This window comes from Penicillium cinerascens, assembly GCF_028974065.1.
Source record: "Penicillium cinerascens strain IBT 15544 chromosome Unknown scaffold_4_segment0_segment1, whole genome shotgun sequence".
NCBI lineage: Eukaryota > Fungi > Ascomycota > Eurotiomycetes > Eurotiales > Aspergillaceae > Penicillium > Penicillium cinerascens.
In genome coordinates this window covers 847,917-870,829 of record NW_026695298.1, presented here as the reverse complement: position 1 = coordinate 870,829, position 22,913 = coordinate 847,917, and the positions used below count along the sequence as shown (strand labels likewise).

At 53.0% G+C, this 22,913-nt stretch overlaps 9 protein-coding genes across 9 annotated transcripts; 4 read left to right on the top strand and 5 right to left on the bottom strand.

Annotated features, from left to right (window-relative positions):
- Positions 1-981: 981 nt before the first annotated feature.
- N7498_009419 (alpha,alpha-trehalase) lies at positions 982-3,439 on the bottom strand (the record flags this gene model as incomplete). Its single annotated transcript, XM_058456475.1, has 5 exons — positions 982-1,153; positions 1,209-2,950; positions 2,999-3,120; positions 3,184-3,244; positions 3,311-3,439. 5 exons carry the CDS (start codon positions 3,437-3,439, stop codon positions 1,024-1,026), a joined length of 2,184 nt encoding a protein of 727 aa, XP_058303374.1. The 3' UTR covers positions 982-1,023.
- A 686-nt stretch (positions 3,440-4,125) lies between these two features.
- N7498_009418 (short chain dehydrogenase/reductase family) lies at positions 4,126-5,083 on the bottom strand (the record flags this gene model as incomplete). The annotated part of the gene is made up of 4 exons (XM_058456474.1): positions 4,126-4,345; positions 4,401-4,704; positions 4,768-5,002; positions 5,054-5,083. The coding sequence occupies 4 exons, from the start codon at positions 5,081-5,083 to the stop codon at positions 4,126-4,128; spliced, it is 789 nt and encodes a 262-aa protein (XP_058303373.1).
- A 302-nt stretch (positions 5,084-5,385) lies between these two features.
- N7498_009417 (deubiquitinase OTU2) lies at positions 5,386-6,354 on the top strand (the record flags this gene model as incomplete). The annotated part of the gene is made up of 1 exon (XM_058456473.1): positions 5,386-6,354. The coding sequence occupies one exon, from the start codon at positions 5,386-5,388 to the stop codon at positions 6,352-6,354; it is 969 nt and encodes a 322-aa protein (XP_058303372.1).
- Positions 6,355-6,469: 115 nt separating this feature from the next.
- Positions 6,470-7,388, bottom strand: N7498_009416 (putative thiol methyltransferase; the record flags this gene model as incomplete). The annotated part of the gene is made up of 2 exons (XM_058456472.1): positions 6,470-6,826; positions 6,903-7,388. The coding sequence occupies 2 exons, from the start codon at positions 7,386-7,388 to the stop codon at positions 6,470-6,472; spliced, it is 843 nt and encodes a 280-aa protein (XP_058303371.1).
- A 1,271-nt stretch (positions 7,389-8,659) lies between these two features.
- Positions 8,660-10,466, top strand: N7498_009415 (MFS transporter; the record flags this gene model as incomplete). Its single annotated transcript, XM_058456471.1, has 3 exons — positions 8,660-9,041; positions 9,101-10,110; positions 10,170-10,466. 3 exons carry the CDS (start codon positions 8,660-8,662, stop codon positions 10,464-10,466), a joined length of 1,689 nt encoding a protein of 562 aa, XP_058303370.1.
- A 2,906-nt stretch (positions 10,467-13,372) lies between these two features.
- On the top strand, positions 13,373-17,345 carry N7498_009414 (PE repeat family protein; the record flags this gene model as incomplete). Its single annotated transcript, XM_058456470.1, is given in 4 exon segments — positions 13,373-13,522; positions 13,533-13,770; positions 13,864-14,130; positions 14,182-17,345. The coding sequence occupies 4 exon segments, from the start codon at positions 13,373-13,375 to the stop codon at positions 17,343-17,345; spliced, it is 3,819 nt and encodes a 1,272-aa protein (XP_058303369.1).
- Positions 17,346-17,723: 378 nt separating this feature from the next.
- Positions 17,724-19,084, bottom strand: N7498_009413 (uncharacterized protein; the record flags this gene model as incomplete). Its single annotated transcript, XM_058456469.1, has 3 exons — positions 17,724-18,437; positions 18,494-18,812; positions 18,870-19,084. The coding sequence occupies 3 exons, from the start codon at positions 19,082-19,084 to the stop codon at positions 17,724-17,726; spliced, it is 1,248 nt and encodes a 415-aa protein (XP_058303368.1).
- A 1,408-nt stretch (positions 19,085-20,492) lies between these two features.
- On the bottom strand, positions 20,493-20,787 carry N7498_009412 (uncharacterized protein; the record flags this gene model as incomplete). Its single annotated transcript, XM_058456468.1, has 2 exons — positions 20,493-20,616; positions 20,678-20,787. The coding sequence occupies 2 exons, from the start codon at positions 20,785-20,787 to the stop codon at positions 20,493-20,495; spliced, it is 234 nt and encodes a 77-aa protein (XP_058303367.1).
- Positions 20,788-21,416: 629 nt separating this feature from the next.
- On the top strand, positions 21,417-22,161 carry N7498_009411 (uncharacterized protein; the record flags this gene model as incomplete). The annotated part of the gene is made up of 3 exons (XM_058456467.1): positions 21,417-21,593; positions 21,726-21,975; positions 22,031-22,161. The coding sequence occupies 3 exons, from the start codon at positions 21,417-21,419 to the stop codon at positions 22,159-22,161; spliced, it is 558 nt and encodes a 185-aa protein (XP_058303366.1).
- Between the last annotated feature and the right edge of the window lie 752 nt (positions 22,162-22,913).

Genomic DNA, 22,913 nt, shown 5'->3' with positions numbered 1-22,913 from the left:
ATTTGCCGCAATACTTGAAATGGCTGGAATAGCACGAATTCATACCGGAAGAGATGGCGCCTTGTAGCGATCACCCTTGTCCAAGATCGGACGCTCCGCCCGATGATCAATGAAATAACTCAAGCTAACCGTCTTCGTTGGACCTCGGCTCATCGACACCGCTTACCTACGCATTTTCAAGGCACTTCAAACGTCCACCTGACAGGAACAGGCCAGTGTAGATCGGTAAAAGAATCCTAATCTACTCATCTAGATGTTCTAGCATCGTCAGCTGATCCCAAACCTCCGTAGTCGGCGACTCTTCTATTCCCATAGCCCCCTGGGCACAGAACTATACGGACATCAAACCCGAGGCCCAACCTCAAAAACTAGCTATATCTGAAACCACCAATCAAAACCAACGCACAGCGGTAGAAAAATACGTATCGCCAGACCGCAAAGCCCAGGCATCCAGCCACGAGAATAGCCTCGGGAAAACCAGGGTCCGCCAGCGCGCCCACCCGTGTATTTGTCGAACCTGAGGCTGACTCGGTGTATCTCAGCTTCGGAGGACCCGATGGCGTCGTTTCGCATTCGGGATCCCTGGTCTTCTCTCTCGGACGTTGGCCGGGAGGGCCTGCGTCGTGCCGATGGCTGCCGGGTTATTTTCGCAACGCGGTTCCTGGGGGTGAACTGCCTTGGTGTGGATTGCGGGGACTTATGCAGCCTCTTTTGGCCCGCCAGTAAAAAATAGGTTCGTTCCTCCAGCGGAGAGATGTCTTTACAAACCTTGACAGGTGTTTCCCCTGCATCCTTAGTTGGATGAAAGTTGGCGTGGACTGCGAAGACTTTAAAATAGCTAGACGGCAAAGTATAGTCACAACCATCTTCAGCTAATTCTAATCGCATCTTGGGTCGCGCATATATCTTCATTCAAACTGTAAAGCCAATTTTCTGTAATAATTTCTAGGTGCGACTTTTCTGTCGGTTCTACCAAAAGCCAAAGTTTCCTGGCACGAGAATACAGCCATGAGAATGCTCTAATCAGTAAGCATCTTGCGCCAAAACCGCCTTTTTGTACGTCTCATACGGCGTGATAGCTCCCAAAGAGCGTCTCATGTGCGCGTTGAGAATCTCCAATCCGTAGACATAGCTAGCATTAACCCAACCAAACCTGTTATATCGACATTAGCATTGGATCCGATAGCCAGACAGATCATCAAACTTACCCTTCACGAGGCGCGCCCTTGAAATTGGTTCCCTGATTGCCGTACTCGGCATCGACCCGGTGTGGGTCAATCGGCCGGGTCACATCATACTTCTCCACAACCACACCATTGAAGTCGACAAACGCCTTTGTGATCATGTACAGCCATTTGTACGCCAGTCGCTCGGCCTCTTCCTGGTAGCCGTACCGCAGGAAACCAGTCCACGCGAGCATCTGCTGTGGCGCCCAGCCGTAGGGGTAATCCCACTGCCGGTTTGGTCGTTCCAAGCCCACTGGACCGCGGGACTCCTCTGAACCTGACACCAGACCACCGAAAGCTTCCAACCGAGGCAGGGCTTTCGATACCAGGGCGGCTGCCTGGGCGGGTGTGGCGAGACCGGCCCACATCGACCAGAATGTAGTCGCGGTTTCGTAGTCCTGGCGTTCTTTCTTGACGGTGTTGTAGTCGAAGAACATGCCCTTCTCCTCGCTCCAGAGGTACTTGTCCATAGCTTGCTTGCGCTTCCGGGCACGGCGGTCCCAGGTAGCCGAGGACTCGAATTCGATATCTTTTGTTGCGGGTGTGCGGAATTCAACGGGGATGTGCAGCTTGTCCTTGAAGTGGATGCGGATCATGCGGGCGATGTCCACTTCGTACTTGTAAAGCAAGGAGTTGAGGTCGACTGTTGCCAGGTTGCCGCACACGCGCTCGAGACGATAGCTTGTATCATGGCCAGACTCGCGCACGGCGCGGTCGTGCATGAAGTACTCATCCAATTCGGGTTCGATCACTTCGCGGGAGTTGTATGCCTTGACAAACTGCTTGAAGGTCATACCGTGCTTTTCGGCATATGGCATGAGGATGTGAGTGAAGTGGGATGGCTCGGTCTCGGGTGGGACGCCCCATCCCTCCGGGCGGTACCTCGAAAGACCAGTGATGGGATCGAGGCGTGGCTCTGCAACCCAGACACTGTAGTACTCCTTGATAGCAGCGAGAGCAGCATTTCGAAGGAACTCCTTTGAATCGGGCTCGTTCTTGATTCGCTCGTATACTCGCAGAGCCATGTCAGTCAAGAACGGAGGTTGCGAGCGTGTGAGATAATAGGTCCGGTTGGCGTTGAGGATCTTTCCGTAGTGCTTGATGCTGAAGCAGAAATTCACAACCATTCCCTTGGCAAGATCAACGCGGTCGCTGACGATAAGTCCGAGGGATTCCAGGTAGCTATCCCATCCGTACAATTCGTTGAATCGACCTCCAGGGACCACGAACGGAACACCAATGAGATCTTCTTTCCCGGTGGCTTCGTTGAATGTCTTGTTCATTGCGAGTGCCAGCAATCCCGGCTTGTCACCGAGTTTCATGACATAGTCGGGGGTGATGTTGGCTTCGAGCATGATCACATCCAAGCGCAGTTCGGGGTGATCCTTCGCAATCTGCGTGTAGTATTCAAACTGCTCCGGTGCCCCAGGTGGGATATAGATCCGGGGCCGAGGGTCATCCGTCCAGTCTTTCGGATCCCTGCCCGCGACCTCGATATTGGAACCATCAATGCGTCTTGTCAGGGCCACCCAGAAGGACTTTTTGATCAAACGGGAGAGTCGCGCGACAGGGTTTTCGCTGAGCCGGGCCTCGTCGAGGATGATTTCCTTCCGACCGTAGTCTTTGGCGATTGTAAGCTCCTGCAAGAGGTTAGAGAGCATGTAGGTTCCGCGAACGTCAACACGCCTGATCCCTGACGAGGATGCCGTTCCGACCGAGAGAACCTAGAATCATCAGCATATTACCCAACCAGTGTCAAACGGCCAGCGTACCTTCGGTCCAACATCCTCGATTGTGATTTGCATGTTCCTGTCCGTGTCTTCTTGCTTCAGTAGAGAGTCGAGAGTCTCGTCCACCTTAATGAGGAACTTGCGGGGTTGCCCGGAAGCCTCATCTAAGTATAGCTATCAGCATTCACTGCAGTGCGGACCCGGGGGAGTCTGTTGGCTGAACGTACCATGACTACCACGTCTCGAAGGCAAATTGATGTCTTCACGGCTGTAGTCCTTATTGATGCTCTGTCCACACAATAAACGTTAGCCGAGGGTCCGCGGGGTAACCACGAAAACAGGGTGACTACTTACCACTGAGAAAGCGCGGCGCCGGTCTCTGGTCCTGGACAGCGAGTCCTCGTTTCCATAGTAGACATCGGGGTGCGAGAACGGATCGAGGGAAGGAGCCCGCTGGCGGCCGTCCGAATCTGACGAGCTCATGGTCGAGGGATAAGAAAGATCAATCCAGACTTCGATTGTGCGTCACGCAGGTCTGTTCACACCGACTTCACGGGAATTCTATATCGGTGTACAATGCACCACGGCAACACGCGATATAAGTAGCGGCGGTGAATGCACCACTGGCAGTCTTGGCGGGATCGGTGAGCAGGGGGGATCCTTGCTAGCGGGATGGCACAGTCTCGACTTCAATTAGACGAGGCTATTCGAGCTATCGATGGAAGGCTTTCTGAAGATCTGGTATGTCGATATGTGAAGCAGGAAGAAAGGTGGGATGGTCTGGACGATCATCGAGGATGACGCTGTGGGACGATGATGTCGCCGGTCCACACTGTTGCCTCCTGATAAGACTTGATAACATAACCCAATTTCTTTAATGTTCCGCGATACCCCCGACCTTTCTAAGGTGCGTGACTAATTTTTCTTTTGCTTTCTTGGCAAACCTAGTTTCGAAACGATCTGGTGGGGGAAAAGAAATGCTCTTTTTCAGGGCCAAAGAGCGGTGATGACCAGCCTGTCGTTGGCATGTCAGACTACTCTCAACGGGGATCGGCCCATCCGCATTGGGCCCCGAAATGTCTCTACAGTATTGGCTTATGCAAAGAAACCGGCATTCCCGTTCATAGACTATGGCTCTCTACATTTAGAATTTGAGATCGGATGCACACTTAGATCTTGGCGGCGATGGCACTTCCGCCGTCCACCGTAATGGTGGCGCCGTTCACATATGCGCCTGCACGGCTACTCAGGAACAAGCAAGCACCAGCCACATCCTGAGGAGTTCCGATGCGGCCCAGAGGCACGCCAGCCTTAATAGCCTCGCCGAAAGACTTGAGGGTGGCGGCCATCATCTTACTCTCGAAGGGGCCACAGGCCAGGGTGTTGGAGCTGCGACACATATTAGACTTTGGCAAAACCGTCTAGACCCAACATGGAGACTCACGTAATGTTTCGCTTGCCCAAGTGATTGGCCAGCGTACGGCTGAGATGGTGCAGACCGGCCTTGCTGGAACTGTAGGCGAAGGTCTCGAGCGAGGGCACTCGCAGGCCATCGATACTGCCAATGTTGATGATGCGCGCCGGGTCGTTCGGAGCAGACGCCTTCTCCAGGAGGGGAGTCACCAGCTGCGTGAGATCGAAGACGCGGTGCAGGTTGAGAGTGAGAACGCGGGTAAAGGCCTCGCTGGGATACTCGTCGTAGGGGGCGCCCCAGTTCGAGCCGGAGTTGTTGACCAGGACGTGGAGCTCTGTAAAATGATCAGACGTATTAGCAAGGTAATCGTTTCAAAGATTGTCCAGTGTCGACTGACTGCTCTCGCGCTTGCCCAGCTCCTCCGCCAGCTTCTTCACCTCATCATACTTGTAGAAGTCGGCGGGAATGGCATGCGCCTTGCCCTTGCCGAGAGCATTGAGCTCGTTGACAGCTTTGTCGCAGGCCTTCGCATCGCGCGATGAGATGTAGACCGTAGCCCCGTTGGCAACATAACCCTCCGAGATCATGCGACCGATACCTTTGGCTCCGCCGGTGACCAGCACCACTTTGCCCTGTAGTTATAGTTAACAGAGAGGTCAGCAACGATGAACGGACGCTCCCACCTTAACATTGAACAGACTTTGCGAATCCATACTTGTGAAGGATGAAGTATACGTCGATCTCAGTTGCGTGGACCCATAGTTTTGATCTCACACTCGTAGCTCCCCGTTGAACCATACCCGACGACCGAGCAGACAAGCCGAGGCTCTCGGCGCAGCGGTATCTCCGGCCCCGATAACGCTATCCCTCCTTGGGATCCAAGTTAGGGCTGCGCCGTCAGGGTTTCGCGGGGCGACTTTGCAATGCGCCTTGTTTGTTGCTTGGCCAGCGATTTTCTTTTACTTGCGTCGGGCCCCTGATATTAATACTAGGCCCATTGGTGTTGTTTTTCATAATGGACGAACTCCTCGCCAAACACCGCAAGGAGCAGAAGGACCTTCAAGGGCGGATTACCCAGAAGAAAAAGTCCGCCACTAAGAAGACCCGCAAGGGCGTCAATGATGAATGCGAGCGGATGCAACGGGATCTCACAGAGCAACAACAAGCTGAAATCACAAATTTGAATGGGGATTCAGTTGAGGCCATCGAGTCCCTCGAAGATTTGAGCCTGGAAGACGGTGCACCGACAAATGGAGAATCGAACGAGGACAAGACGACACAACCAGCCCAAGACGAGCCTTCTCCCAGCCCCGAATCAGAGCAGCCCACGGCCCGTGGCAAGAAACCCAACCGCCAAAAAGCCCGTCTCGCTCGCCGCGCTGCCGAACAAGCTGCCCAGGCCGAGGCCGCCGCCGAAGAAGCCGCGAACCAAACCAACTACCGCGGCAATGAGCAGGAAGTCATGGACGCAGTATTTAAAAAACTAGGCCTGAGGGAAGTCGAAGTCACCCCGGACGGGCACTGCCTCTACTCTGCGATTGCCAAGCAGCTCGACGAGTCTGGAGTCGGCTTGCGGCCGGACCCAAGCCGAATCATCCTGCAGCCGACGACACAATCACGTATCGACACTGTCGCTTCGCCGCAACATGATGGCTACCGAGCAGTCCGGGCGGTCACGGCTGATTTTATCGTGGAACACAAGGAAGACTTTGAGGCATTCATGGAAGAGCCTTTGGACGTCTATACTCGGAAGATCAAGCTTACAGCCGAGTGGGGTGGTCAGCTGGAGCTGCAGGCTATTGCGCGGGCATACGGAGTCGACATCAATGTCGTGCAGAAAGATGGGAGATTGGAGAAAATCGAGTGCGGTGAGATGGACAGTTTTGAGGAAGAGGAAAAGCGCAAGCGCGTCCTGTGGCTGGCGTACTACCGACACTCGTACGGGCTCGGCGAGCACTACAACGCTCTGTTCGAGCAGAAATAGAAATAGATCATTTGCTAAACGGATACCCACACTTTGTTTGGAATTTTTGCCTCGAGACCCGCGCAAGTCACCAGCCTTCTTTATCTTTTTCTGTTTGTTTCCCCTTGGTTCAGGCCTAGTTACGCCGACGCCAAATAGAAACTCTGTCATGAATCACTCCGTTCTCGCCCTGACCAATTTGGTGCGTTCGCTCGGGCTGGAAGTATGCCACTCTTTCTAGGCCGGCTTTGCTCGGTCCTCGCAGAGGTTCGTGCTTGACAAGACCATTGTCGTAAGGGATCTCCTCCCCGGGATGACTCAGGTGCTCCATATACGCCGAGGAGGAGGAGGAGTATGGGGGCCCTGGAGCTTGGGGATCCTTATGACGAGGGAATTCGAGACAGATCAAGTTGCCCGACGGGGATGGAGCCAGCAATTGGGTGTGTCGAAGTGCCCACTTGGGACGAAGTGCCGGGTTCAGAGCACAGAAGAACTATATCAATTGATTAGAAAGGAAATGTCACACACATCCACACAGAGATAAATATGTAAGAAATGTATCACGATACCGTATAGTCATAGATGAGATCAAAGCCATTCAACTCGACCCCAATCTTCTGTAGCCAGGCATCATCAAAAAAGTCGCCCTGTACAAAAGTAACCTTCCCGCGCCCGACCGTCTGGTCTCGCACGCGATCCCAGCTGTGCTCCTCCGCCTCTTCCTTCCTGCATGCCTCAACGGCAGCAGCACTATACTCGAGACCGTAGGCGTCGTAGCCGAAGCTAGCAAGCAACAGTACGTCGACTCCCCTGCCGCAGCCCGGGACCAGGGCTTTGCGTCTGTACGACTGGCCCTGTGCATCCTGGGCGATGGGCCCACCGAGAGTACCTTTCTGCTGAACCAGCACGTCTTCCAACGCGGGATTGGGGAATCCCTTGTCCCAGGGCAGATTACCGCCTTTGTCCCATAGTGCAGCCCAGCCGTCCACGTATCTGTCGCCCTGGTACTGGGCCAGATGGGCCTGGACATCTTTGATGTCGACATTGGTTGCCATTTTGATTGTATGATGGGATAAATTCAAGATTGACGCGGCTCTTGACTTGATTCTATGAAGAAAGAAGCCAGGCACATCGATGGTCTTCCGTTTTACCCCAAAGCATAGAGATTAGTAATCATCACCGCGCAGCACCCCACGATGCGTCATGACGTGGAGGGCCGAGCTCGACCTCGAGCTCGTTTGACGCTGCTCTATAGATGTGTTCTTCGATATTACGTCCGGTTCGTTTAGGACGGACCGGTGTTCAGCGATGTTTATTGATCCCGGATATCTACTGGGGTCATGGCTAAGGCCAAGTCCTAAAACGGTTCACCCCACGAGCCCCCAAACTCACGAATGGATATCGATCGCGCAATGTCATGGCTAAATGAAGCCAAACTGAGTCTATCGAGACCGACATTTGGCCCTTGACACGAGACAGCTATCACAATCGAGGTCACCGAGCTCTAGAGTGATCACGCCCTTTTGGCGGGATTGTCCGCCAATGTCTTTTGCCGACGGAAGAACGGCACGGCCACTCTGCATGATGACTGGCTCCTCGGTATGGATCGTGGATCTCTGGCCCAGGAATTGGAGGCAAAAGGCTTCGCTTGGCTTGCCGACCCCTCAATGTCGGATTAATATCCACTGGTAGATGCTTGAATTAAAAGCAATGCTATTATCTTCGGTACCCGTCGGTGCTTGTCGGCGTTCCGCATTCAGAAATTCTTCGTGCCCGAGTGGAACCCTCGAAGATCTCGATTCAAGCAATTTCCCCTTTGGCTTCCAGAATTTTATCTTCCGCTATATGAAATAAGTATCAGAAGGGGCTGATCCTGAATCCGAGACTTGCGACTCGCCCGTTTCGGTACTCTTTAGCAATCGTTCCTGCTTTTCACAGGTTCGCAACTCTATAGCCAGCGATCTCCAGGTCCACGCCTTCTATATTCGGCGACTTGAGAGGATTACCTCGGCCTTTTCACTCTCCTTCTCTCCGCCGAGGATCGCAAAGGATTTACCACCTCCATCTTATTGTCTTTATCTCTTCCTAATTCGGCAATAACCTTTAGGCCTGTTCGTTCAGAGCCTTGGCAGATGAACCATTTGCTTCGCCGATCGTCCAGGTCGTGGTGTTTCATATCGTTAGACTGTTGATAATCAGGAGAGATCGACTATCTGTTCCATGTCTTACGAGGCTGCCTCGCCGCCTCGAATCTTGATCGGTTAAATTTCGCGGGGTCCTCGACTGAACTCTTCTGCGATCTCCATCGAAGACATCGCGACTCTTCATGTCTGGGGAGGCCGCAAAAGGCGACTTTGAGGCATCAGCTTTGCCTACCTCCAGCTCGGGCACCGATGAACATTCGATAGGCTCAGCCAGACATGAAATTGAACTGGAAGATTATCATTCACGGTCGCATACCTCCAGCATCATGGATCATGACGAAGAGAAAAATGTGCCCGAGCCCGAGCCCTTACAGCGCGCATCAACAGAGCTTGGTCCTGCTGTCACAGTTCCACGGCTGAAGCGCAGAGGTTTACTCGGCCAATTCGCCCTGGTGGCTGAAATTGAGAACCCGAAAACATACCCGCGAAGGATGAAATGGTTCATCACTTTTATAGTCGCAGTAGCGGGAGCCGCTGCGCCTTTGGGTAGCTCGATTTTCTTCCGTAAGTCTCTCCGTCACTATCAATACTTACCTTGTTCAGATCTGATGGATTTCTTGCAGCCTCGCTCTCCCAGGTAGCCAAAGAGCTGAACACGACCGCTACCATCACGAACTTGTCGATCGCTCTATACATGCTGAGTATGGCGATCTTTCCTCTGTGGTGGTCCTCATTTAGTGAAAGACTGGGACGACGCACCATCTATCTTACTTCTTTCGCGCTCTTCGTGCTGTTCAATTGCCTCTGTGCCATCTCCGATTCGATTGCTATGCTGATCGTGATGCGAATGCTCAGCGGTGGCGCTTCCGCCTCGGTTCAAGCTGTCGGGGCTGGAACTATCGCGGACCTTTGGGAGGTTCGGGAAAGAGGGCGTGCAATGGGTATCTTCTACCTCGGCCCACTATGTGGGCCGTTGCTGGCACCCATCATTGGTGGTGTTCTGGCTCAACGCTGGGGATGGCGCAGTACCATGTGGTTCTCCGCAGCCTATGGTGCGGTTACTCTCATATTTGTCCTTGTTTCTCTGCCAGAAACCTTGGTTTTGGAGAAGCCAGTGCTTCCCCCAGTTGATGATGACGATGATGCCCCGGCGACTCGCGCTCTCAGTCGAGTGTCGACTCAACAGATGGCGAAAACCACGACAAAATGGCTCAAGACGCTCAAAGTAGTCTTCATTGACCCGTTGAAGATCATTCTTTACCTGCAGTACATCCCGGTCCTTCTATCCGTATACTATGCCAGCATTGCCTTCGGCTCGCTCTATGTTCTGAACGTCAGCGTCGAAAACTCGTTTGGACGGGCACCCTATAATTACAAGACAATCATCGTAGGCTTGCTCTACATTCCCAACTCGCTGGGCTACTTTGTGTCCAGTCTCGTCGGTGGGCGATGGATGGACAGCATCATGCAGCGCGAGGCGAAGAAGGCGAACCGATACGATGAAAAAGGCAGGCTGGTGTTCCGACCAGAAGATCGAATGCGTGAAAATGCTTGGCTCGGTGCCATCCTGTACCCTGCTGCTCTTATCTGGTATGGCTGGACCGTCGAGAAGGGTGTGTTCTGGCTGGTACCGGTATGTTGGTTCTTTTCACGATTGCCAATATTAGATGATAACTGACGTATTTATTCTAGATGATCGCCAACTTCTTCTTCGGCGTCGGGTCAATGTTAATCTTCAGCATGGTTACCACGATGCTCACGGAATTCATGCCCAAAAAGTCCTCAGAGGGCGTGGCCCTGAACAACTTCGTGCGAAACATCTTCTCCTGCGTAGGATCCCTCGTCACGGCCCCGATCATCAGTGGTATTGGCAACGGCTGGCTCTTCACCATTCTTGGCTTGGTGGCTCTAGCCAGCAGCTCGGTCATTGTCTTGATGAGAGTATACGGACCTCGCTGGCGTGTGAAGATGGATGCGCACATGCGTTAATCTGCACTCAACCTGCATTCTGGAATTTGCATTCATTTGCGGCGTTTCTGTATCTTTTACACTTTTGAAGAGGCTGTTGATCTGACACTATCACTTCGATGTCGCATTCGCTCCTCACCCTGCACATTGGTGTTCTGATGATTCCAACCATATCCCGTTACTGCGTTTGTTGCTTCTGTGGTGTCGAGTGTGCTGTCTCTGCAGTCGTTATGATACCCCCTGTGAGATAAAGCCTATTGTTATGACTCGTTGAATGACTAGAGTGACGATTCCATTTGTCTATAGCAGTACCTTATCAGTACCTTATGCATCAGACTAGGAAGCGCGTAATATCTGCATATTCTAGAAACCTCACCACAGCATCGACTGGTCACGACGCACCCTCATCATGTCGCCCCATCTCGCCGAATCGACAAAAGCACCTCAAACCCCAGCATAACACACGTAACCCCACCCGATGCAATAAGCCAGTCCGCAAACCCATGTCTTCCATTCTCTAAGCGGGGCCCAACCCGCAGGATCTAAAGCACCTAAACCACGCATCCAAAACAAGACAAGGCAGCCAACCAGGCCAGGCTAGTACAGCAGCAAAAGAACACTCCAGCGGCACGATAAGAGGAGAGTCGGGATCGAGCGGGAATCGTTCTTGCTTTTTTCCGAGTTGTTACACCGGGGCTTCGGAGTTGCTGTGGTCCTGGATGAATTCGTCATTTGTGTTGGCTGCATGCATTAGTGGGGTGATCGGCTGGGAGCGGATTGCGGATTGTGCTTGGGATGCATGTTCATGTACCCTGTGGAATTGAGGGGGTAGTTTGTCGTCGTTGAAAGCCCCCGGGGTAGAGTGATGGGGGATTAGCTTGTGATGCATCTGTTTGGATGGCGAAGTTAGAGTATACGTAACCGGAGAGAGGACGTTCAGGGATCAATTGAATGAATACACTCTAGATGGCCGGGGTAAATAAGACTCTCGAAGTTACTTTACTTCTTGTCTTTAGCTAGAGAAGTCGAAACCATTAGAGCAATTGATTGAGTCTTGAGCAGACGCTACTATTTCCTGACCTGCGGGCTCCCACGCTTTGTATCTCAAGTCCATGAATTTGAAACCCGAATAAATGGAGAAGAGGATATAGTACAAGATACAGAGGTGCACTAGTTGTGAGCAGATATCTTTACGGATAGTCTAGAGCGCACAGCTAAGCTCACACGAGCAGGCTGTAAATATTCGATCCATTCCGAGCCAAATGATGTACGCTCCAAGACCCCCTGTTCCTCTCGGGCAAAGCCAAAGTCAATGGTACTCCCCAAACTTGTAGATGTTCGATCAAGTTCACACCTAATATCGGGCATGGTTACGAAAGTAGACTCGATTCCAACACCTCTTCCAGCCCATGATTGCATATGTTTCATTGAAAGTGAAGCTCCCTATTGCGTGTCATTGATTAATTGTCGCAAGCGTAGCATGGATAGTCGGCCCGCTGCAGGGCGTTGGATAGTCAGTTGACCCAATTTTGGAACACGACCAAGGCGATGGGAACATCGCGTCGCCCCGTCGCGAAAACCGAACTGGGCGGCGATGCATGCATCTGTTTTGGGAATCCTCACGATAACGGAAACTGACCTTGAGAACTGCGACGAGCGCCTTCGCGATCAGATATCCCAATTATGGAGGGACGCGGTGGACAAGCACTGGCCGGAAGATCATGAATGAGCTGTCACCTGATTCCACCTTCCCCCTTCTTGTCGTTCCACCATCTTCGCTTCTGCATCGATGCACAGCAGTGCATAGGATGGAACGTCCGATCTCCATTCCGACTGCGCCCTTGCCGTGGGATCCCCTGAGGCATTTGGCCCCGAAGGAAAGCGAGGGTCGGCTTGGTGAAGTGTCGGTGTCGAAAGTGGAGCCAATATGGCCACTGCGCGACTCCATCCACCTCATTTCGCTATTTTGACTCACCACTGTTAGTGCCTGGGCCGAAACTTTTTGGACAGAAGACCAATTCCTCTAGCAACGGGCTTCTTTTGCGGCCCTCGTCTCCCCACCGACGCCAGGGCCTGCATCCTATTTGCCGCACTTGCCGGGAAGCGTTGGGCAGAAATCGGCTGTTCGACTGCATCACTTTTTCGCACTCGGCGGGCACCGTGAGCACTCCTCTTGGGGACACAACAGGCACATTCGGTGTGGTCTGGGAAACCCCGTCGATTGACTCACGACCCACACGCGGATTCTCCCATTTTGCCCCGATTGTCGTGTGTGTATTGTACTGGCAGGAAAAAAACAACAGAAATAACAAAAATTGAACGGTGGCACCCGCCCCCCACTAGGACCCATATTTTCCATGATGCTGCAGCACTACCTTTCCTATCTGGACCCTTTTGGGCCATTTCACTTTCCGAGTACCAATCCAATTCCGCCATAGGATGCTTGCTACTGCAACTCCTCCTGCAAGTGGGGATCGTTCTGCTCTCACCCGGCCCTCACGAAATTCCCCCATGCCGGTCACCACCGCGTGGAGACCGAGGCAACGTGGTCCAATGGCATTTCCATGCCGTCGGGCAGTTCATTGATGACGTTCAGGTCCCAATACCGCTCCTGCAGTGGGTGGTTGTCCATCCACTCGGATAGCGGGCGAACTATTATACGCTGCCTCACATTGACTGTCCAATGCCGATTTCACATCCTCTAAGAAACAAGCATATGCCCTTTTCCAATTTCGTTTTCTGATACATTGTACCCTGCCCTAGTCTCGAGTTCCTTAAACTTCCGTTACTTGTTCCTCCTTTTTCCTTGCCGCCCCGGTTTCCCTTGCATCCAGCCTGACAGCGGCTTGTCAATCTCCCATTGTTCACATCACGCGCCACTCAGCAATCGCCAGCCTTGATATATGATACGTCATTGATCCGAGGCCATGGCCAAAAAGAAGAAGAATAAGAATAACAACAACAACCGCCTCCCCGTCGGCTCCGCTGCTCAAACCTCCAAGCTTGAAGACAGCACTAATCAGCCTGCTCTCGACTCGGAGGCTGTAGGTGCTGAAGATGAGGTCGGCAAGCTACAAGTACGAACAGCTCCCTACATACCAGTATCAGCCCGTGGAGCGTCATTATCAAACCTTTGATTTCAACACTTCATCTTATTATACTTATCCTATTGCACCTTCCAATACCAATGATCTGACGGCGCCCAAGGTCCAGGACGACAAAAGGCCAAGTGCCGAACCCGAGAAGGAGACTCCTCCAGCTGAGGCTGCAGTAGAGGAACCAAGCAGCTCTCCGGATGAGAGCCCAGCATCGCCAGAAAATGGAGGTAAGTGTCTAACCCTGGGATACGACAAATGCGTATATATTCAAGGGGAATCGTGCATGATATGTAAGGAACTTACTCACTTGAGATATCCAGACTCTTCAGAGGCCACACCACCGACTGAGCCTGCTGAAGCCGCCGACGGCCCCGGGGAAGATGCCAAAGAAGAAGACAAGGACGTCGACGCTTCTGCAGGAGATGAACCTGCGCCGAGTACCGAGAACGAAGCTCCTGCGGCGGACGCCACTGAAGAGCCGCCTGCAGACGGTGCAGAAAGCGCAGAACCTGAGAAGACCGAAGAGGCGTCGGAGCCAGCAGCAGATGACTGCCAACCAAAGGAAGACGACGACAATGGAAACAATGGTAGAACGTAACTCTCCACCCATGACCGTTAGGATACTAACCCTTTCGCAGACGAAGATTTTCCAGAGTGTGACCCTGAACTCGGACTCGACGAGGTAGAATCTGAGAAGGAAGCCGCCAAGCAGGCTGCAGAGGATGCCGAAGCTTGGGGAGACCTTGCCGACGCCAATGAAAGCAAGGATGCTCCGGCCGACGATGCTTCAGCTGAAAGTAATGAAGAGCCTGCACCTGACGAATCTTCACCGGCTAGCAACGAGGAGCTGGCTCCCAACAAACCGGATGAAGCAGTCGAGGACGCAACTCCCAAAGACGACCCAGCTCCGACAGAAGCAGGGGAAGACTCCCCACCGAGTGAAGGCGGCGCTGAACCCGAGAAAGAAGCAGAAGCTCAGCCTGAAGAACAGCCAGCTTCCACCGAGCCAGAGCAATCACCAGCAGAGGTGGCTTCTCCCCCGGAAGAGAAGCCTTCGGAGGAGCTCGCGCCAGAGCGCGAGCCTCAGCCGGCAGAGACTTCTTCAAAAAAGAAAAAGGATAAAAAGAAGAAGGGAAAGGCCGTTAAAGCCGCCGAGAGTGCTCCAAAGCCTGACCCTGAGCCCAAGGCCGATCCCGAGCCCGAGCCCGAGCCTGAATCGGCGGAAACTTCAAAAAAGAGCAAGAAGGACAAGAAGAAGGCCAAAAAGGCCGCCAAAGCCGCCGGGAATGCTCTTGATTCCGAGGCGAAACCTGAGTCTGCAACGGAACCTGCCACAGATCCAGCTCCTGCACCCGACGATCCAGGCCCGGATGAATCACCAGAGAATGCCAGTGAGACTCAAGAGCCAGCGACAAAGGCCGATGATGCTACTGCAGAGCCCGCAGCTACCGAAGACTCTGGAGAATCTCAGTCTGCACCAGAGGAGGAAGCACCAGCTGAACTCGCCAAAGAACCTGAAGAGCCGGCTGAGGATCCTGCACCCGAGGCTGCACAGAACGCTTCGGGCGATGCTGCAGTTACGGAAACGGCTGAAGAAGTCCCGAAGGCCGAAACTGCAGAAGAGCCAGTTCCTTCTGAGACCGAGGCCAAATCCGAGCCTGAACCACCCGCCGAACCAGCCGAGCAGGAACAGAAGGAAGAAGCTCCTGCCGAAGAAGCCCCTGTAGAACCCGCTGCGGAAGAACCTTCTGAAGATGCACCCGCTGAGGAGACGGCTGTGGAATCAGCTCATGAACCACAAGCCGAAGATGCACCGGAAGCAGCGACTGCAGAGGAGCAATCTTCTTCTGAACCACCTGCGGAAGAGCCTGCTGCTGAGAAGGCGCCTGAAGAAGCACCAGCTGAACTCACTCCTGCACCAGATCCCGCTCCCGAGGAACCACCTGCCAAGGTAGCCGAGGAGCCCGTCGAGATGAAAGAGGAGGAAGCAACACCACCACCGGAGGAGCCTGCAGCTGTGGAGGAGCCTGTAAAAGAGTCTCCCGTCGCTGACGAGCCCGCTGACGATCCTCCTGCTGATTCAAAGCCCGCTGAAGAGCCCGCTGAAGAGCCCGCTGAAGAGCCCGCTGAAGAGCCCGCTGAAGAGCCCGCTGAAGTGGAAGTGACTAATGAGGAGCCTGTAGCCGAAGCTCCTGCTGAAGAGGCCCCAACGGATGAAGCTCTGGCCGAGGTGCCTGCTGAAGTTGTTCATACTGAGGAACCCGTGTCTGAGCCACCTGCTGCAGAAGAACCAGCTCCCGCAGAGCCCGTGCCTGAAGAGCCTGCAGCAGCCCCAGAAGCCCCGGCTGAAGAACCTGTCCCAGAATCAGAGGTTGCTGATTCGGCTCCAGAAGCACCTGATGAGCCACCAGCGGAAGAGTCTGCTGCGCCTGAAGAACCACCAGCCACAGAGAGTGCAGACACGCCTCCTGTAGAGGAGGCAGCTCCTGAGCCGGTGGAAGATGCACCGGAACCGCAACCAGCCATTGAGACACCTGCGGATGCCGCGCCTGAGGTTGATGAAACATCAAGCGAGATCCCTACCCCTGATGCACCAGAGGAGCCAGTAGCCGTCGAGCCTGCTGCTCCGGAGACTGCAGCACCTGAAGAAACTCCAGCGGAGCCACCAGCAGAGGATCCCGCTCCTCCAGAAGAGCAAACTAAGGATATCCCTGCTGAAGAGGCTCCAGCTGAAGCTGACCCAGAACCTGTCGATGCCCCCATGGAAGAAGTCCCTGCAGCTGACAACAACGCACACGAAGACGAAGGTCCGGAGCCTATCCCGGAAGCTGCTGTAGGACCTCGTGACGAACCCGAGCCTGAGTTCATGGAAGACCCCACTGGCGACGCTGGTGATGCGGCCGCTAGAGAACGCCGGCGCAAGAGGCGCTCGCCCACTAGTGGTCGTGAGCGACGATACTCGAAGACATCATCCGACGGACGTCGTGATCAGCTCCAACGCCAGAAGAGCGAGCGTGGTGTGTTTACAAACCGATGGGCCATGGCTTTGGAAGAGGCTCGTCGGCAGCATGACGAGAAGGAGCGAGTCAAGGCACAAACCCGGCGAAGGTCCGAAGCCGTCGCCGCCGACAAAGCGCGCAGTGGAATTTCTCCCTCGGAGAAGCCCAAGCGCTCAGAGCGTGCGGTGAAGGAGAAGGAACCACTGATTGTCGAGGCTAAGCCCAAGCGTCGTGCGTCCCATCAAGAGTCGAGCCGACCCGTCAAGGCTCCTCCATCTTCGAAACAGGTATCTACCTCCGCTCCCAAGCCTAAGGCTTTCCTTCGGTATATGAGCAATGGTCAGTCGGAGAACACTGGCCCTCTTGTGCGCGTCAACACCTCCAAATCCATGTCCAAGTCCACAGCTCCAACGTCTGAACGGTCCCGCAGAGGTTCCACATCTCACAGCCACGGCAGCGGACCCCGCGACCGTGGTTCCAACGAGGAAAGAAGATCTAGCGGACGGTCTAGTGGGTCACACTCTCGTCGCGAGGACGATGCCGCCCGGCAAGAGAAGAAGACTCGTCGCCGATCTGTCATTGAGCCCGAGGTCAGCAAACCCCGGGAGAAGGTCAGCCGAGAGAAAGAGAGAAAGCACGAAAGCTCTCGGCGCCACGGAAGCAGCCAGGAGAAGGAGCCTCGTGAGAGGCGCGACAGCCATGAACCTCGAGAGCGCACTCATCGCCGACATCGACGCGAGGAGTCTCCGCCCAGAGAGCAGTCGAAGCTGAAGGGACTCTTCAGAGCCATCACTGCGTTTTAAACCTATTTTTGCCTTTCAACCTTGTTTTTTTGATATGAATTGGGGATGAAGAATGAAGTGTATGATTGATGACTGCATAGAGAAGCAACGCATTGCTGGAGTATTGTGTTTTATGTGTTGAAGACTCTTTGAACCAGACTGTTGAGCATAGTTGTTTGGTATTAGCGACCTATAAACATTGAAAGTCTACAGACTTAGCCCTCCCACAAGTCTATCTGCAAGATCGTACATCGGCTTTTCAGTAAAATCATTAAACAATGCCTATTTTTTTTCATCCAAAATTTTGGAGCATGTCCGGTATATACACCATCATCAGGGTCATGAAGATAGGAAAGTCGCTCACAATGCAAAATGCACAGCACATCAGAATGCAAGCCGTCAGTCACGAGCCTCCGTCCTCGCCGGAATCACCCTAGAACACCACCCACACCAAGACCGATGCAAACCATCTTCCTCTCGGGCAAGATATTCGCCCGTCTCGCGCTCATCCTCATACTCAACCACACAAGCACCCACCATAACCCGCTTCTTCGATTTATGCTTCACCCTACCCCCTAGCCCAATAATCTCCTGGCGGAAATACCCCGGCTCCTCGTCATCATGGCTATCATTCGAGAGTACATCATGGTGCGGGTGGGCCGCAGGACTGTGGCCCCTACTACTGGAATCACTAGAGCCCTCATCCGCTTCGCAATCGACCTCGAGCTCAATCTCCTGCGCGGCAAGACACCCCTCGCCCCGTCCGCATTTCACTCCCTGGCATCCCTCACCGATGCCGGTGCCTAGCCCGCCGCCGAGATATGTGCTGTATCGTGTCCGCCACGCCCATACGCGCCGGTAGGTTGTGTCGTTGCTGCGCAGGGTTTGGCCGCACGGCGTGCAGAGCCATACAAGGTCGTCGCAGTCGCACGAACCACGGGCAAAGGCCTCGAAGGCGGCAGATTCCAAACCGTCATTGAAGAGGTCTGGAGCACTTGGTTCCGGGTGTGTATTGGAGAGATGGCAGGAGAGCGGGGCAGTGCCGCATGTTCGGCATAGGCGACGGATACGGTTCTTGAGCGCCGTTTTGGAGGGCGGTTTGATCGTGCAGTTCTATTGACTGTCAGTTTGGTTTGGTCTCTCCGTCTCGAATGTATCGATTGGCGTACTCTGCATACGACCCTGTTGCAGCGGCGACACTCGCCTACCATGTCGCGCGCGCACTTGCCCACCTTCCCTCGCGTCATTCGTCCCGGTTCGCCGTTGCCTTGGCTTAGTAGCCGTAGGACGGATTTGACGCTGCCGTTGAGGACGGCTCTGCCGTCTAGCATTTCTGCGACGGTCTCGATGTACTCATTCTCGCAGCGGAGGGTTTCGCGGACGAGCTGGTGCCGGAATGGCGCTAGATTCACGTGGAACTGGCGACATGTTCGCGACAGGGCGTGGAGGGTATTCAAATCGACGGCGCGGGCGATTTCCTTGACGATGCTAGAGCAGAAACGCGTTAGTCTCTTGTTGGGTGGGGACTGGGGAGTGGGACTGTACGGGTAGCAGCTCAAAGCCGCCGAGAAGGCGTTCCGGTTGGGATTCTCCGGCTCCTCGCGCGTGGTCGCGTCGCGCTCGTCATCCGAGCAAGTGGGTGAGGGTGGGAATTCAACGGAGTCTGCTGTGGCGGCCTGCGCCATCAGCTTGGGGAAGGGCTTCTCCGGAGAGAAGGTGTGATGCTCAAAGGCATCGTCCAGGTCGACAAATACCACCATGCTGCAGCTGCCATCAGAAGCTGGATGAATCAGCACATCAGATAAGATGGGAGATCCGACTTTTTAAAGGAGTCGGTGGAGAATTCAAAGCGCGGTTCTGCTGGAGTCGACCCTCTGCGGCTGGCGCGTTCCGAGTGGGATGATGTGCGTGAACGACTTCACGCTCCGGTCTTCGGTGACTCAAGTTGGGGACTGACGAAACGAAAACGAGGCCAAAACAGTAAAACAGTTAAAACACCCCTGCGAAACTCGGTTGAAGCTATTCCAAGGCCACCCTGGCCTATGATGACATCTCACATTCCCCTCTTCCCGGTTTGCGATAAGATTAGGACATTTTCCCCGATTTCCGAGTCTAAAACTGAGGGGTTTCTGCACCTCCACAAAACAGTTGATCCTCCTATTCTAGTACGCAGCCAGACCAAGAAGATAGTGTAAGTGGGCCTAAATAGGCGGTCATAACTATCTGTCCGGGAGGTTTGAAATAGACATTTAGAAATATACCTTGGAAAGAGGGAATCTAAAGGTGTTTTGAAAGACGTTTAGAAAATACCTTGGAAAATAGAATCTTTTGATTCTGCTTCAAGGTGCAAGAGACCCTGTAGAGAACTTCTTCATGCATCTGCATTACTTGAGCCAATCTGGTAGCCTCGCCGAAGATATGCCATGGCAGTCGTGGCTTGCCAGCTGCGTGTATGCAGTCTAGCCTTCATTTGTCCTTATATCCTAATCCCTCTTTTAGCAGAGCACACAGCAGAGCACACAGCAGACAGTATTTGACCGATTAACTTAGCGAGAAACATCCGCATTCGAATATATTTAGCCGCCGCGACCTAGTGGGCGACTAGGGCTAGGCTTACGTCCCTAACGACCGTGACCTCCTCGCGACGGCTGAATATACTCGGATGCTGATGGTTCTCGCTAGTTAATCGGTCAAACGCTGTCTGCTGTGTGTTCTGCTGTGTGCTCTGCTGTGTGCTCTGCTAAAAGGGTGATTGGGATGTAAGGACAAGAGAGGGAGAGAAGCGGTGAAAAAACCGGTAAGCAATTTATGAAGCTAATCCTAATTAGGGTATCGATGCCTAATGAATCAGCCAGTGGGGTTGTTTTAGTAAGGGGGGAAGACTAGAAGTACTAAGTACACTCATCCACATTCGGGGTCGCCTAACAACGAGACAGGGCGATTCGCTGTATCAATTCCCTAAGTATATGCTTAATACAACAAGCTCTAATGTACTCCGCAATCCGCTCTAGTGCGTTATACTAAAATTTAATAACCTTATTTTTAGGACCACAGCTAGGTTCAGAATCTAACGCTTGATAGAGTCGTGGCCCGCGATTATATCCTCGCGTCTTTTAGTACAACGATCTAGTGTCACAACTGTATTGTAAACAGAAAGTCAGCATACGTTCAGCATATCCATGAGTACTCGCGAGCCCCAGAGTGATCCTGTCGGATGTGTCGACGCATGGAAGGCCCATCTGGAAGAACCATAACGCACATCTGCGATGGAGGGTTGACGACAATGTCACAGCTGTTTCTCATCCAGTCAGTGCACAATTCCCAAATGCCAAACATATTGTATCACAACGCACACTCCAGTGTTCTCTTTTAGAGTCACTGCCTCATTTGGAGGAGGCGTTGACTCGATGTCAACAGCCTTGATATCGTATCGACGGCCGCGGTAAACGCGGCGGGCTTCCATCCTGGGTTGTTGTCCGGGATCGGGCCCGTTTATGTTCAGTAAATGTAAACAACATGTCTCGCGTCAACATACCATGCGCATAGCCCTCGACAGAATCGGGATTGACGGCGCTTAAGACCGTGTTGTTGCCGAGTTAGGCCAAGACCGGAGAAAACAGCAAGATTTTCCAGAGAGAGGGAGTGAGGGAGAGAGAGAAGGAGAGAGAGAGAGAAGGAGAGGGAGTGACACTCTCGCCTAGAATAGTGCAGCTATCTCTGCTGGACTTTAGTGTCAGTATCGTCTCATAGCTACCCGCACGTTGACAATTTCCGGTAGCCATTGTAGAAGGCAAACCAAGAGTTACCAAGCTGATGAACTTAGGTAAACGAAAATTGATCAGGATTTATAAACCCATTCTAAATACTCCACGCGTTGAATTGCCCTTCATATGTGTGCTCTAGCATCATTAGAAGATACAGCAGCGCCATCTATCCGGGATTTGACAGCAGCACCCATCCGCTGATCGAACATGTCTTTTAATTGCAACGCAGTCTTCTTTGGCGTTCTTTCTAGGGTGTCATAATCGGTAAATGTGACACCAAATCGAACACCACAACCATCAGACCATTCCGAAAGAGTCAATTTGAAACATGATTTGGAAGGACTTCTTCTCTTCCCGGGCAAATCTCAAGCGTATCTTTCTCTGCTTCGCCACGGCAGTATCCAGCCAGAGCTCCGGCAACTTACTTGTCTCGAACTATCTCACAAAGATTTTCAAGGACACAGGCTTGAAGACACAGTACGAAATCACCCTCATGAATGGAATAGTCAAACTATGGCAATAAATCGTTGCGATCTTCGTCACTTTGATTATTGATCGGTTCCGACGCCGCTTCTTCTTCCTCACCGGGTCTGGCGGCGTCCCGGTCACATTCATCGTGTGGACCATTGCCGCTTAGCAATACCTCGAACACAATTCATTGGCAGCCGCTCGGATTGTGGTTGCGTGTATCTTCTTCTTCCAGGCCTTTTATACGTTTGCCTGGACGAACCTTATTGTCACGTACCACCTCGAGGTTGTTACTCTCCAGACGCGGGCCAAGGCGTGGGCTTTCGTCTTGTTCACGATTCAAGTGGCTTCCATCTTTGGTAGCTACGTCAAACCTATTGGATTGAAGAATATTGGGTGGAAGTTTTACATCTATTACTGTATTTGGGTGTTGATCGTCTTCCTCATTGCCTAGTTCTTTCTTCATTGAGACAGCTGGTCCTACCCTTGAGGAGCTAGCGTATCTGTTTGACGGGGAAGATACGAAGCGCATGACGGTTGAAAAGATTGAAGAGCAAAAGGAGCAGATTCAATACGAGGAACATGTAGAGAGCAAGTTTGCGTGAGACTGTGTCTTATGAGCTACGAATCCAGTAGGGCCGTTTTGTGGAGAAGGTTGCTTCGCTTCGAGATGAAAGATTACGAGATATTGACATCTAAAAACATGTGTAATTTAGAGAATGAATACTTGTACATTCTCACTGATCTACCTCGGGTGTAAACAAACGGCAATTCCGACTATTGCTTCGGCGAAAATCGGAGACAACACCGAGGTCACCGTTCATGCGGCTCAAACAAAAAGCCAACACGAGCGATCCAAGCCCAGAACTATGCACGACTATAACGATCGACACGATCGACAAGTCCAAAACGAATCCCAACGAGAGTACACACCGGCTCGGATATTTATCGCATCTATCCGTACCCTCCACACCGTCCGCCAAGCATGCAGCAAGACCCGCGCGCATCATCACCGAAGCAGGCAAGTCTCAACCCACCTTGCTAACAGCCCGCCAATCCTAAAAAGCAAACCCGAAACTCGTTACAGAATCGACCCGCCCAGAAAGGAAATTTGGTTGTCAGGAGCATGTCAACTCCGCTTAAAAGAGCCTCGTGACCCCCCTGATCGACACGGGCGCCTTCGCCGTGTTAATTTGAGCCTGATACGATGTCTCGGGTTGGGAGCGCGGTCCGGCCCTTGCACGGCTGAACCTATCATAGACGCGGCCAACCGGGCCATATACCGCGTGAGTCATACACTAAAACACAGAACGATAAAAATAGGGGGCGAGGGAAGCCGAGCCTACCGGCGTATCTT